The sequence below is a fragment of the Sciurus carolinensis genome, chromosome 10, assembly GCF_902686445.1.
Source record: "Sciurus carolinensis chromosome 10, mSciCar1.2, whole genome shotgun sequence".
NCBI lineage: Eukaryota > Metazoa > Chordata > Mammalia > Rodentia > Sciuridae > Sciurus > Sciurus carolinensis.
Genome location: NC_062222.1, coordinates 1,725,549 through 1,739,920, shown reverse-complemented (window position 1 = coordinate 1,739,920; position 14,372 = coordinate 1,725,549). Strand labels below are relative to the sequence as shown.

The following is a 14,372-nucleotide window of genomic DNA, read 5'->3' as shown; positions in this document are numbered from 1 at the left end:
GGGTGGATTCACGAGTAGAGATGCTAGACCAGAGTCACAAACCCAGATGGGGAAGGGGCCAGACAGGGCGCATCGGCTTTTAAAGGATCGCCAATGAACTCAGATTTTTTTTTTTATATTTACACTCTATATTCATATAAATCTCTTTTAAAAAGCCCCAATCAAATAAAATGAGGAAAATCAGTGGATACAATCAAACATTGTATATCATTTTTAAACTAAATTCAAAAGAGATGTTGATATATTTCATAAGGATTTTTTAAGGATGAAAACGACATGGGTATCTCAGATGGAGTTAGAATAAATTTTTAAAAAATATCATCTGAAGCAAACGAAGCTTGATTGTGGGCCATAGCTGGGCTGGCTGCCACCAGCTTGAAACCTTTGCATTAGAGAAAGTAAAATCAGCTGGAAGTGTGTGGCAGGATCTGCATATAGAGTTCTGGATGGGAGTCAAAGAGAAGAAATCAGAGGTGATGTCAGGCGTGTTTAATGAGCACTGTGCCTTTGTGTGACGATTTGACAGGGAACCAAGAAGAAAGAAGAATCTAAGACTCTTGTGCAGTTTAGACCCCAGGAGGCCAACTTCACGCTGACTTGCCCACGTGGTGGTCCTGTTGATGGTTTCCTACCTGTTATCAATGACTAGATATCAACTTGTCCCCCACCATTGCGGTATCGTACGTAATTGTGTGGCACTTAGGAACTGGGAGTCCAATAGAGAGAAAGCAGAAGCCAAGGCGCCGTCTCCGCTGCTGTGTCTGTGTGTTGCTATAGTGATGAGTCCTCAAGTAGAGGCTTGCGCCTCCTGCGGCGGGAGAGCTTGCTCTGAGTGACCTGTCCTGTTCCCTCCTGCAGGTGCCTTCGTCTGCAAGCTGCTGCCCTTTGTCCAGTCCACCGCCATCGTGACGGAGGTCCTCACCATGACCTGCATTGCTGTGGAAAGGCACCAGGGCCTCGTCCACCCTTTTAAAATGAAGTGGCAGTACACCAACCAGAGGGCTCTCACCATGCTAGGTGAGGCTCAGGGAGGACCTTGCGTGTGCCCTGAGGCGAGTACCCTGAGCCTGCCAGCACTGGGTGCGATTAGAGGGGTTCAGACTGCCCCCCGTTTGCTAGCCCACCCATCGCTGCTTAGGCCTGTTCCAGCACCCGCTTCTTCAGGACGTGCCTCCTCAGCAAGCTCCTCTGGACCCGCCAGCGGCCTTGCCCCTAACCCGCAGGACCAGGAACTGTCGCCCGAGGTGACAGGCTCTGAGCTGGGCAGGTCCTGAGGTGGCAGGGAATGTGTGGCCAGAAAAGCAGAGGACTGGAGCTCTGCCCAGGGGTACTGCCCAGGTGTGCTGCCCAGGGGTGCACCTGGAGGTGAGTGAACAGCAGGAGGCCACTCTGCCCGGCCAGCCAGGTGCCCCACCTCACCCCTGTGCCCCAGGCATCCCTGGACCCTCAGCTTGTTCCGGCTGCTTGTTTAGCTGCACGGGTGAATGTGCCACATGCCAAGCGGCACATCTGAAGTGCGTCCAGTTGCCTGGCACAGTAACACGGGAGACCTTTCCTCTCCATAGTGGGTAGCTGAGCACTCAGACACTGACGGGATCTATTGCTGCTAAACCAGCAGAGGCATAGCAGGCCACTGAGTGGTCATCCGAGAGAGCAGTTTTTATTAAGATATCTTGTGAAAGCCATCAGCAAACATTTGTTCCCGCTAATGAGAATTTAGCTAGTACTGGATTGTGGAATTACACGAGAATTTCTGAGGGCTTTCCACTCCTAAGCTTACTTTAAATAGTTGGAAATGAACAGGTAAATCAACAGGGAGAAATTAATCAGTTTCATTTATCTTCAAATGTATGTCACACCTTTTCTACAAAGAATTCACAGATCTCTGGGCTTTCCATAATTGACAACCTCTGGCATTAAAGTGTGTCAGTCAGTGTGGGTGGGGAGGCGGGTGAGGAAAGGGACTTCTGGAGGCAGAGTGACCAGATGGGAAGGAGGAGTGAGGGGTCTAACACACAGTAGCCGAGAAGGCAGACCAGCTCAGCAGTCAAGCAGACCCTGGGTGCCATGCAACCCTGCACCTGGCATCTCCCCAGAGGTGGTCTCCTGGCCCTATGAACCAGCCTCCTCAGTCACACCTGGGTCCCTGGCCTTGTGTCTCCTTCTTGCTGACACTGCCCCCCAAGTCCCTTCTGGGGGGCCTCCTAGGCTCTCCTGCCCAGAAGTGGTCATGGATTGTATGAACCTGTCCCTCTCACTCTGTGCCAACTCTCCAGGGCTGGTCAAGGAGCCCAGGAAAGGATTGGTAGTGAACCAGGGCCAGGAGACTCAGTTCCTCCAGATTTGCTACAGATCAGGAAAAATGGCCAGACACACAGCAGCTGCACTGACTGGAATAGAATAGATATGGACAGAGGTGTGGACTGAGGAGACAGGTCCAAGAGCCCCGAGCCACCAGGACACTGGGTTGTGAGGACTTTCTGCTGGTAGCCCCAGTACAAGTATCTCCTCTAACAACCCCAGGTTATGGCCTGAGTCTCAGCTTCTTGGAACCCAGAGGAATGTGCTGTTTTATGACTCACCCAGTAAAAGAAAAAAAACACTTTGATTTTCCCCAAAATCAAAGAGGGACCTTTAACTCATTAAAATGCACAGGTTGAGATCTCCTTGGTAATTCATATTCTTTTTCTTCTTTGCTAAGATCCTATCATTAAAGTGACTCCTCTCAGCAAATGCATGACAGAGGGGTAGGGTATTTAGCAAGAGCATGCTGGTTTCTAAAGTCACACTTATTTGTTTCCTAGACCAGAGAGTAGTGCCCATGTTATGTTGCTTAGCATAATGCACTTTAGATTTAAGAAGAATCTAGGGCGTGCATAAAGTTCCTTGCCTGCTCAGCAGACGTGGATCAGCTCCCACTGAGGGCCAGGAACTTTCCTTGGAATTTTATTTGAGGAAACAAAAGAGTGAGTGGATTGTCCTCGCCCTCAAGGAGAAGCTGAGAAGAAAGAGTGGGGTCACCAGGCCGTGAGGGGCTGCGTAGGACACAAGTCGATGACAGGAACTGGGTGGTCAGTTCATTTGGAAGTGGTAGGAGCCTTCGGGGACACTGGGGAAGGTGACCTGAATCATCCTGGAGAGGAAGACCTCGGGGGGATGGTGAGGACAGGGTGGCCTGTCCTGGTAACGCTTGGGGCCAGGGAGCAGTCGGGCGCTGTGGTGCATGAACAGAAACCAGCTGGGCTTGGCTCCTCAGCGGAGGACTGGGGCACCGAGGGAGAGGACTCCAGCCATGCCCGAGAGTCAGTGGACCTTACAGACAAGAGAACGGCATTAAAGAGTCTTTAACATTTAAAACTGGCCTAGGAAGATCATTCCAACAGCAACTGTGAGGGGCGAAGGACTGAGGACCCGGGAGCTCACTGTGCGGGCAGGGCAGGAGACGGGCGGGCAGGGGTGGTGGGCAGCTGGCCTCAGCGCCAGGTGTCCTTCCCGGCGGAGTCCGGTTCTGATGACGTCTGCCTTCTGCAGGTGTGGTCTGGCTGGTGGCCGTCATCGTGGGATCGCCCATGTGGCACGTGCAGCAGCTGCAGGTACGCTGGCCGGGCTGAGGCGCCTCACTGGGCCACCCTCCCATCCTAATCGCAGTCATTTCCCTTCTTCCACGAGCGCTGAGCAAACGTGTGAGCTCAGCCATTCACAAGAGTAAGAGGAGACTCCTCCCCTGTTTTATCCAGCTCTTCTCGATATCGTAAAGACTTTAATGCTTACAGTGGATGTTTTTAAATTCACAGCACTACGTGTGCGTTTCAGAGCAAGGGAGCAGGCTTCCCTCGGGTCTCTTGGTCATGCTGCATTTTAAGAGTTCAATGATTGCCGTAGATTTTTCTTATATTTTTAAGTCACATAAAAATTTGTTTTTGAGATTGTCTACTTACCTCTTTCTTACCTGCCTTTGTAAGTTCTTTCTTACTTATTGACAAATGGAAATTGAAAATATGTGAAGGGGTGATCTTGTCCAACTTCTCTCCCACACCTCCCCAGACGGGCCTAGCCTGGCCTGGGGTTCACAGTACAGGTAGCAGCGTGTTCTTTGCAGGTGGCCCAGCCTGTCCCCTGGCTGTGCCTTAGCGTGTCCTGCACAGGGCTCCTAGCTCAGAGCAGGCTTCAGAGACAGGGGACACCCACACACCAAGGTAACGTCTAAAGGGACGTGCACCTGTTCTTTTAGGAGTGGAGATGGGTAGGCATGAAGCTCTAGGCACACCGCGTGGCCAGCAAGGACACCCAGTGGGCCTCAAGGTGGCAGCACACTGGGGAAGCAGCCCATGCTTCCCGGCGAACGTGATGAGCCATGCAGAGTGAGCCGGGCTCCGCAGTGAGGCCAACTCGGCTTTATTCCATCTCTTGCTGCCGGAGGTGGACACCATCACTCTTGTAGTCACACAGATACTACTGCCTCTGGTCACTTTCAGTCCCTTGTCAAACATCCAGCCCAGAGACAGGGTCACACCAACTCATACGAGCAATCCATTTAAATGTTGCCTTTCCCTCTGCTTGGAATGATTTTAGGCCCAGAACCACAGAGGGTCCTTCTCTGCCTCGCCTCTGGTCTCTCGGTCCCTTCTTAACCGACTCGCTGCCTCTCTCTCCTCAGGAGCCCATGAGGCAAATGGGGAGAGGGAGGGCAAATGTCCCCTGGAATTTGTGCCCTCTGGGGAGGGCTGTGGCCCGTGTTGACTCTACCCCCTGGGTCTCCCCAGGTAACAGCCCGAGGCTTCCCAAGGCTGCACCCTCCAGCCAGCTGCTCAGGAAGACCCCTCAGTGCCACGCACCTTGGGTCCCCAGCTCCTGATGCTGGCCCTACCCTCATGTCCAGCAGGAAGCCTATGAGGATGGAGCCTAGATGACTCAGCCTAGTGCAATCAGGGAATGAGAGTCAGCTCTTCCCTGCTGTGGCCAAGTACCTGAGGAAAACAGCTTAGAGGAGGGAAGCAGTATTTTGGCTCCAGTGCTTTGGGCCTGAGGTGAGGCAGAGCATCATGGGGGAAGGCTGTGGCAGAGGGAGGCTCTCTCCTCTCGGAAGCCCGGAAGCAGAGCAGGAGCCAGGCAGACCTGGTCCCCGGGGCGGGCAGGAGACTCCTCCGGTTTCCGCTGTTCCTAGTCCTCCACTCGGCTATGAACACGCAGGGGGTGATCCACTGAGGAGCTCGGGGCGCCCCGTCCCATTGCTCCCCAAAGCCCCCCTGTGGCCGTTGCTGCACTGGGGCCAGCCTCCAGCACAGGAGCCTCTGGGGGACATTCCAGGTCCAGACCACGACGTGAGGTCCATTTCTGGCCCGTGGGGAAGAAAAAGACCTATCAAGTTCTTAAATAAAATCCTCTTATTGTGTACTGTAAATGTATTTTAAATCTATATGTCATCTATTTAGTTTGAGAAACGTGTACTGCATCATCTAATTGCCAAAGCTGCCCTGTCAGACAGATCAGCCAGATCGGATTTCCTTCTTGAGATCCATAAGTGCATCAGTAGGGCCACCTTCTGGCTCCTGAGCGTCAGCAGGGTGGGGGCGTGGGAGGTGCGGGAGCCGGGGCTACGCGCGGGGTGGGGGCGGCATCTCCGGCCTCAATGCTCCCAAGCCTCCCAGCCTGCTGTGGGCCTGCCTCTCAGGAGGGATGTCCCTGACAGCTTCCAGGACTCGGAAGCAAGCAGGTGACTAAATCAAAGTTGTCATCCCCTCTGCTCCCTCACTGTGACATGCAAATCCACAGTGTCCCAGCACCTGTCAAAATACCATTTCCCCAAATGCCAGTCTTCAACCTGAGTAAGGAAAAGCAGGGAAAGCAGGCGGGCCTGGTGTGGCTGGGCTGCCTGGTCCAGGGCTTCGCCGACGCTGCCACCGGAACTCTGTCCTGGTGCTCCATGGTAGATGTGGGTAGGGAAAGAGGGCGCGTTACCAGGTGGGAGAAGGGCAATTATGAAAGGGGAGGTGGGAATGTGGGCCCAGCATGTCCCTGCCCAGGGCCAGCCAGAGCAATGGGGGATCTGATTCTGGTTGTCCTAAGTCCAACAGAGTGTGCTGTCGGAAAGCCTGGTCCCTAGCGCTGCAGGACCCTGTGTGGACGCCGCCAGTCTCAAAAGCAGCTGTGGGATGCGTTGGGACAGGCCCCTGTGACCCCGTAGGGCTGCTTATCTGCAGTCAGAATGAGTTTCCTTTTGTCCTCCTACACCCAGGGAGTTGGGGGCTTAGAATTTTTTTCCCACTGTGTTACCTTTCCTCATTTCTTCAACACCTGGATCAGAACTTGAATTTTGTTACCTTTCCAACTGATGTTGAAGATTTGTGATAGAATTTGCAGGGAATATAGGCAGAATATGCCTGATACCTAAGTATTCATCGGGAACCCTCCGCATGATTGAAGTGTTCTGATTGGATAAATCCCCTCATTGCTATTCCTGTCGCACAGACATGACTTTCAGATGTGTTCCAAATGCTTAGTGTGTCCTGGAAATCAGCTGATAACATTTTGAACCTACAGGGCGAGTCCTCCAGAAACTGTATAAACACGTCAGCAAGTAAATACAATCTGATGGAAGTTTGAATCCAATTTCTCTTCCATCCCAGAATCCTTCCATTGCCCTCTGATACCTTTCCAACAACCCGCTCATTCCACTGTGGAACTGTAGTAAACCTCGTGGCTTTCAGAACCTCCTGCTAGGAAGAAGTCTGAGGACTCCCCAGACCTGTTCCTCAGCAACTAAGAAAGAAAAGTCCAATCAACTATCTCAGTGAATATCGAGCTCGCTGGCAAAATGTTTTCAACCTTCCTTAATTAATTGTGCTTTTTCAGCCAACTGAAAGCTTGTGGCCCATGGAAATAAGAGTTGAGAAAGATAAAAAATGAAAATAAAGGCACAAAACTCTGAAGATCTTGAGCGGTTGGGTGGGAAACTACTTTATAACCAAATAGCAGTGGGAATGCGATTCTCAGGGAGAGGCCCAGCGGCGAGTCTGAGAGCCAAGCGGGGTGGCTTCGCCCTCGGGCCGCTGCCTGCTGGCCCTCCTGACCCTCTGTGTTCTTGTGAAGGTCAAGTACGACTTCTTGTATGACCAAGAGCACGTGTGCTGCCTGGAAGAGTGGGCCAGCCCAGCGCACCAGAGGGCCTACACCACCTTCATCCTGGTCTCCCTCTTCCTGCTGCCGCTGCTGCTCATGCTGCTCCTCTACGGCAAGATCGGCTACGCGCTCTGGGTCAAGAAGAGGGTGGGGGACGGCTCTGTGCTCCGGACCATTCACGGGAAGGAAATGTCCAAGATCACCAGGTGGGTCCCAGGAGACCCTCGGCTCTGTCCGCCAGCTCTCACCCTGCTGTGCTGGGGGCGGGGCATTCACCAGGGACCCTGAGCCCTTGGCCATCTAGTCACAGCACATTCTTGGTTCAAGGGTAGGGCATGGCTGGACTAAGAAGCCTGAGGTTTTGTGAGATGGCATGTGAGGCAGGAAGAGCGAGGTGACCAGCTCTGAGGTCAGAACAGAAGCTCCGGCTGTAGGCGGAAACTTCCTTGGCATTGGGAACCCAGTTACGCTGCTATCTGTGTGTGAAGATGGCCTGGCGGAAGCTGAGGGCTGGTGCCAGGACCTGTGGTCCCCTGGGGCTCTCTCAGAGGCCGGCCAGCCATGATGTAGGCTGGCACCCTGGAGAGGGGCCCCTGCTTTCCTCATAGTCAGAGGGGCCTGATACCTCCATCCTCCCCCCACAAAAGCTGTCACTCAAAACCATGCAACAGCATGTGTGAAAATCCTTCCAGACTGGAGCACTGTATGTTATTATAGTTGTTTGTTCTAGTTAGTTACACGTGACAGCAGAATGCACGTCGACTCATTGTGTACAACAGGCGCACGGCTTTTCCTTTCTCTGGCTGTGCACAATGTAATCATCATGGTGCAATCACGTGTACGTAGGGTAATGATGTCATCTCATCCCACCATCTTTCCCACCCCACACCCCCTCCCCTCCCGCTCTTCCCTCTGCTCAGTCCAGAGTTCCTCCATTCTTCCCCTCCCCCCCCCGCCCCCGATTATGGATCAGCACCCACATGTCAGAGGAACCATTTGGCCTTTGCTTTTTTGGGATTGACTCATTTCACTTAGCGTGCTATTTGGAGCATGTTATTTTTAAAAATTAGTATTATTGATATTTTATTTGTATTAAGGCTGTACTTTCTGATCTGATTCACTAATAGCATTTTAAAACACAACTTACTGCTACGACACTGGCGGTCCACGTGATTTATTTCACAGTCTGTGCTTCGTGACTCCTAGAAAGCTAAGCAGTGCCCAGCGTGGAGAGGTCGAGCAGCCCACGGGCTTCCGTCAGTCCGAGTGTGCAGTGCCCTGGTGCCCACCTGCGTAAAGAGCTTGTTCTGGGTCATCACGGGCTGTGGTTTTTGTTCTGTCCTTGAGGCCCACACATTTCATAGACATTAACACTTTACATTAGCACCCGCTTTACGGGTGTGAATGCTCTTCCACACACAGTGAACAAGAGCGTGGCCACTGAAGTTAGACTGCCCAAATTCAAATCCAAAGCACCCACTGTCCTCGGGCTTGGCGAAGGACCTCAGCTTCTCTGCCTCTGGCTGCACCTCCGCGGTGGCCTGATGGAAGGCGCGTGGCAGAGTCCTGCTGGTCGCCAGCCGAGTACCAGCTTGCAGTGAGCACATCCTTGGTGGATGCTGCCGGGGACACTTGCCAGGCGGGATGACCATCCAGTGTCTCTCTGTGGGTCTAGGAGGAAGAAGCGAGCGGTCATCATGATGGTGACAGTAGTGGCCCTCTTCGTCGCGTGCTGGGCGCCGTTCCATGTCGTCCACATGATGAACGAGTACAGTGAGTGTCCTTGCCGGGTGAGGGCTTCCGGTTCGTGGGCTGCTGGTGGGAGAGGAGTCCCTGGGATTTGTTCTCCCCACTTGGGTGACCTCATGCCAAATGCAGAATGCCGTTCCTTCAGGCCGAGGACCGCCAGTCATCGTGTGGAAGGCCAGTGGCACAACTGTGGCCAAGTTGTTGATAACCATGAAGACAAAGAGAAGCTTTGCGACTCTGCTCCTCCTCTTCTCCCTGGCAACCTGGTGGAGGCGGGCACCTCACGGGCCTTCTTTATTTAGGGCCGGCCTTCCCAGCATAGTGTTGTGAGGCTGAGGATTTCAGCCCGACCCTCAGTGAATCCTACCTGGTGATCCAGGACCCTGCAGGGTCTTGGTGTGATCCTGTCTTAGAACACCAGCAAACATTCACAGGCGGCTGTCGCTTCTAGCTGGCAGGACACTTGGAGCCTGGGGTTGAAGGACAGTCCATGTGCGGGCACCAGGCAGGCAGGGCTAAGTTTCCTAAGAACATAGCCCCATCCCAGAGGTCATTTACTCAGACACCAGGTGCCTCCCCAAGTGGTTGAGACTTTCCAGGCCTCTACCCACTGTGTCAATGTAAGTTTGGGGTGAAGCCAGGCCACGAGCCTGTCTACTTCTTGATGAAATAAACAAGCATTCTAAATTATTGCTTTATTCCAGGTAATTTCGAAAAGGAGTACGATGACGTCACCATCAAGATGGTCTTTGCTATCGTGCAAATCATCGGCTTTTCCAACTCCATCTGTAATCCCATCATTTATGCATTTATGAATGAGAACTTCAAAAAAAATTTTTTGTCTGCCGTTTGCTATTGCCTAGTGAAAGAACCCTTCTCCCCGGCGCAGCGGCCTGGAAACTTGGGGATTACAATGATGCAGAAGAAGGCAAAGCTGTCTGGGAGACAGAACCCGGTAGGGGAGACCAAGGCGGAAGCCTTCAGTGACGGCAACATCGAGGTCAAGCTGTGGGAACCACCGCGGGGCCCCAGGAGCCTCAAGCGCCCGCTTGCCCTCTTCAGCCAGGAGTGCTCAGAGAGCCCTGGCCCAGGCAGTGGGCGCTAACGGGAGCAGCTCCGGGCTCGTCATTCAGGCTATAATCTCAGATCATGTTGAGCCAAGGGCAGAGGCTTTATTTTTATTAAAATGATGACAAGAAGGAAATACATCATTTTTTTCCAGTTTAATCTTGCATGGCACATGCAGATAGAATTTAGGAAAAGTATTGAACCATCCTTGTTGATCATTAAAGTGGTCTTCTAACTGTCTTGTACCGAGGTCTTTGTTCTTGGCTGGCAGTGGTCCCTGTGCAGTCAATGCGTGACTCTCTGTGAATTGCTGGATTGAATGTCAGGTTAACGGCTGAAGGCCAGGCTGGGGTTCTTAGTGCCCTGGTGGCTTCAGGGGATGTGGTCTTTTGTGCACATGGTCTGTGCCGTGAAGTCAAAGAAGGTGGGAAGCGGCGAGGCCCAGGGGCAGATGCCTGTGTGGCAGCTCCGTGTAGCTCTGGAGGCCACTCTGAGCCCTCTGTCTGCCCGCGTCCCTCCTGAACAGCAGGCAGGCCTGCTCTACTGCAGTCACTGGGGCCCCAGTGTGTTCAGGGTGGAAGGCCCCTGTCTTCTGAGCTCCTCAGCTCCACAGCCTTGTCCCGGCTGTCCCCCAGCTCCTCTTCTGTCCCGGTCCCTCTGAGGTCCGCCCGGGCCTGCACAACTTCCCTGTGCCTGTTCTATAACTGGTGTCTCTGACCCCAAGAAGAGCTGGAGGTGCCATTTGCCGAGGGACTGTGAAGTACTGAGACCCCTCTACCAGTCTCCACTAGGATTTTCAGCCCCTTGTTTTCACTAGCAGAATGGAGACTCTTCCTACAGGGAAGTGACTCTCCATGAACCCCTGAGCTGGCTCAGGAGGGGAAATGGAGTCCCCGCCGGTGTTCCTCCCTCAGCCTCCTTGAACCCAATCCCGCTCTCTCCAGTCTTCTGACTCCTGACTGTCAGGGACCCAAGGCCACCGTACTGCCCCGCCGTTTCCCCTCTAAATCTGAGACTCCTGGGGCCCAGTAACAGCCTCTTGGTCAAGATGGCTTTTCCGCCTCCAGTTTTCCAGCACTCACTTGTCCAGTGAGACAACAGGAAGGAAGAGAAGTCCAGCAACTCTCAGGACCTTTTAGGATTTAAGCTTTAAGATTTGGGGACCAAAAAGCCCAGGCCATTCAAAGCCTTGAGTTACTGTTAGCTTTATTTGTTGAAGCTTGCGTGATTGACAATGATGAAGTGTGTGGTCATAGGAACCCGCCAAGGAACCACAGAAACTAGAGTGGAGACGGGGCAGACGGCCAGCTGGGGTGGAGGTGGGGCATCTTGTGATTTACCTGCTATGTCCAGTTACCCTGTGGCAACACACCGTCCTTAAACATTGACCATTAAAAGTGGATCAGATTCACTCATGTGGGCTCTCCTTACTTAACCAGGAAGTATTCGCCTAACTATCTAGACGGGGTACGCATGTTCCGGAGAGGACAGAGAAAAATGGCCGGTCAATGGCTGTTGACCACTTAGTGTTTGGTTTTCTGAAATGCGTAAGCCTTGCGGAGCTTGGTCTAGGAGCACGCAGATACTAGGTGCTGACGACCGTGTGCTGTAGAATCTCCGGACACCCCGGGGGAAGCTCCTTCTACACACAGGATAACCTGTTGCGTTAGAAAGTGCGGAAGGAGCACAGGGGAGCCCGTGACGGAGGATGTCCTTCCGTTACCCAAAGCTCTGGGCTCATCTGGAGGCTGAGTGGGGAGGATGGTGGGCAGCCTGGGTTGGGGAGGCCCCTGAGGACTGCCCGGTGGCTGCCCTCTCCCTCGCGTCCTCACCTCTGGACGCCGTCTTCTGGCCCTGCCTTTGCTCAGCCTGCTTTTCCCACCAGATTCTCTTCTGCAGACCTCACTCATGTCCCCACCTGACTTTCCTTTACCTGGTGCCTGGAGTGAGAACTGAAAGGCTTCCTGGGATCCAGGAAGAAGGGTTGGGGTACGGAAAGCTCATCTTCCACGGATCGACATGGGGCGAGACATCTGGGAAGGCAGGAAAAAGGTCTGTTCACAGCCAGAACCTGAGAGCCTGTTTTTGGTTTTAAATCAGTGCCAAAGGGAGGTGGGTCTTTTTCTCCTCCCACCCAGAGCACGCCCTGCTCCTACAGCCTGGGAGGGTCTGGGCAGCAGTGCTGGGTACCCTACTTTTGTTAAGGACCAACCCTTGTTCCAGAACAATTTTAAAAAGTACTCAGTGGCAGACCTTCACTGCCTCCCTCAAGGTCTTATCATAAATCACAGTAACCAGGAGAACACGGCAGTGGCCGGAGGGCAGGTATTCAGCAAACACAAAAGCACGCAACATCAGAGAAGACAGATGCAGGAACGTGTTCAGGTTGCCCTGGTCAAGGGGGCAACATAATTCAGGGGAGAGTTAAACCTTTCAAACAAATGTCCCAGAGCTGTTCAATATTCAGCTACCAAAAGTGGGACCTTGATCTATAAGCTACACACAAAAACTAACTCTTTATGTACCATAGATTTAAACACAAGAGAGAAATCTATGAGGTGCATAGAAGAAAATTCTTGTATCTGAATCAATTGGGTGATAAGTGCAGAAAACACACAGGAAATAAGTGATAGAATTAAATTCACCAAACTTCCTGACTTCTGCTGTTTGAAAGGCACTGCTCCGAAAATGAATGACGATCCACAGATTACGAGGAAATGTGCACAAATCTGTGGTGGAGAGCACAACTCCATGGCTCATGAAAAACCCTTACAACTCCGTAAGAACACCGGCAAACTATTTGATCAAGCACCCCACCTAAAAAGGCACACGGATCTCCAATAAGCATACAAAAGCCTGCTCGATGTCTGTAGTCATCAGATCTCTAGGAGCTGAGTGACAATAAGACTCTGGTGCAGAGCCACCGGAATAGTTAAAGAACATTGGCAGTGCTGAGTAACCGGCCTTCTCATGTGCGGCTGGTGGGGATAGGAGCTGGCATAGCCACCCGGGAAATAGGTGCATTTATTCTGCAGCCCAGGAATTCCCCCCTGGATATTCTTCCAAGAGCAATTAAAACATATATCCATAAAAAAACCTGGACAAAGGTGTTCATAACAGTTTAATTCACAATAAAAAAATAACTGGAACCAAACCAAGTGTTTATCAGCTGATGAATGGATAGACAAATTGTGATAAAGCTACCAGACTGCGTGACACTCAGCAACAACAAAGAGTTAGCTAATTTTGCTTGATACATGCGACATAATTTCTAAAGCGCTGTGCCAAGTGAGAGAAGCTCCACATGAAAGACTATACACTCCGTGGTGGCATTTCCATGAAATTCCAGAGGACACAAAGGTCCAGGCAGAAAACAGGCAGGTGGTTGCTAGGAGCTGGCTAAGTGCAGACAACTGAAAACAAGCAGTGCCACAGACTATTTTGGATCATAGAAATGAAATTTTGATTCCGATGTTGCTCACTTGACTTCAGATATTTGTCAAAATTCACTGAGCTTTAGGCTTTAAAAGATGAAATTCTTACATGCAAATTATGCTTCGGACCAAAAAGAGTAAGGCCCCCACAGCAGGGAAGTTCTCCGAAACTGCCTGCCAGCCCTCTGACCAGACAGGGGTCCACTGTTTCCTCCCGGGTGAGCACAGACCAGCGGCTCCTCAGGGTGAGTGCTGCGGCAGGTTCTCCGTCCCAGATGACCTGATTCCCTAATCCAACCTCCACAAGCCCGGGTGGGGTGTGAACAGTAGCGGTAGGCCACCACAGACCTGAGCAGTGGCCTGGGTGTCCTGCGGTGCCAGCTGGGACCTGGCTGTGGGTCGCCATGGCCACAGGCGTGCTGTGTGCAGCTGCTGGTGCAGCTGCTGGTCAGGCAGGTGTGATGCTTCTCAGCCTGTCGGAGGCGAGTCAGAGAGGTGCACAGGACACGGCGGACAGCAGAGCAGAGCCCGCAGTCTTGACGGGGTCTGTCTGCTGTCCTCTCATGATGCAGTCCTGATGAAGACCTGAGCCTGCCCGGGTCGCTACAGAGGGTCGTCCTGGCCCAGGGTACTTGTGACATGATGTCACTTACATCTGGTCAGCAAAAAGGAAAAAATAATGGGGAAGATTCTGCTCCGGAAGAACACGTGTGCCCGGGAAGTGAGACGGTAGAGACGAGGTTGGAATGATTTAGAGCAGTCCGCTGGGGAAGTGTTCAGGGGTGGACGCATCTTTACGTACGTCTCTAGCCTTGTACCCTGAACTCCTACCTGAACTCCTACCACCAACCCAGTCACAAGCCCTCGGGGTCTGGGCGTCTTTCTCTGCCTCAGGGGACACAGCTTTGACCTTCCACTGGTGGAGTGGAGGCTGCTGGCTTTGAGTGTGTCCCAAAGCGAGTGGCATGCTGTGGCACCTGGCTGTGATACAGCAGCCTGTGG

The 14,372-nt window shown here is 52.6% G+C and overlaps 1 protein-coding gene across 1 annotated transcript in view; it reads left to right on the top strand.

The window, feature by feature from the left end:
• Positions 1 to 10,169, top strand: part of Qrfpr (pyroglutamylated RFamide peptide receptor) — a 38,319-nt gene extending 28,150 nt beyond the window's left edge. Inside the window, exons 2-6 of the mRNA XM_047567150.1 lie at positions 859 to 1,017; positions 3,532 to 3,593; positions 7,090 to 7,325; positions 8,795 to 8,892; positions 9,573 to 10,169. Of these exons, the coding sequence (XP_047423106.1) occupies positions 859 to 1,017; positions 3,532 to 3,593; positions 7,090 to 7,325; positions 8,795 to 8,892; positions 9,573 to 9,973 (956 nt within the window). The 3' untranslated portion in view covers positions 9,974 to 10,169. The remainder of the gene's footprint in view (positions 1 to 858; positions 1,018 to 3,531; positions 3,594 to 7,089; positions 7,326 to 8,794; positions 8,893 to 9,572) is intronic.
• Positions 10,170 to 14,372: the final 4,203 nt, after the last annotated feature.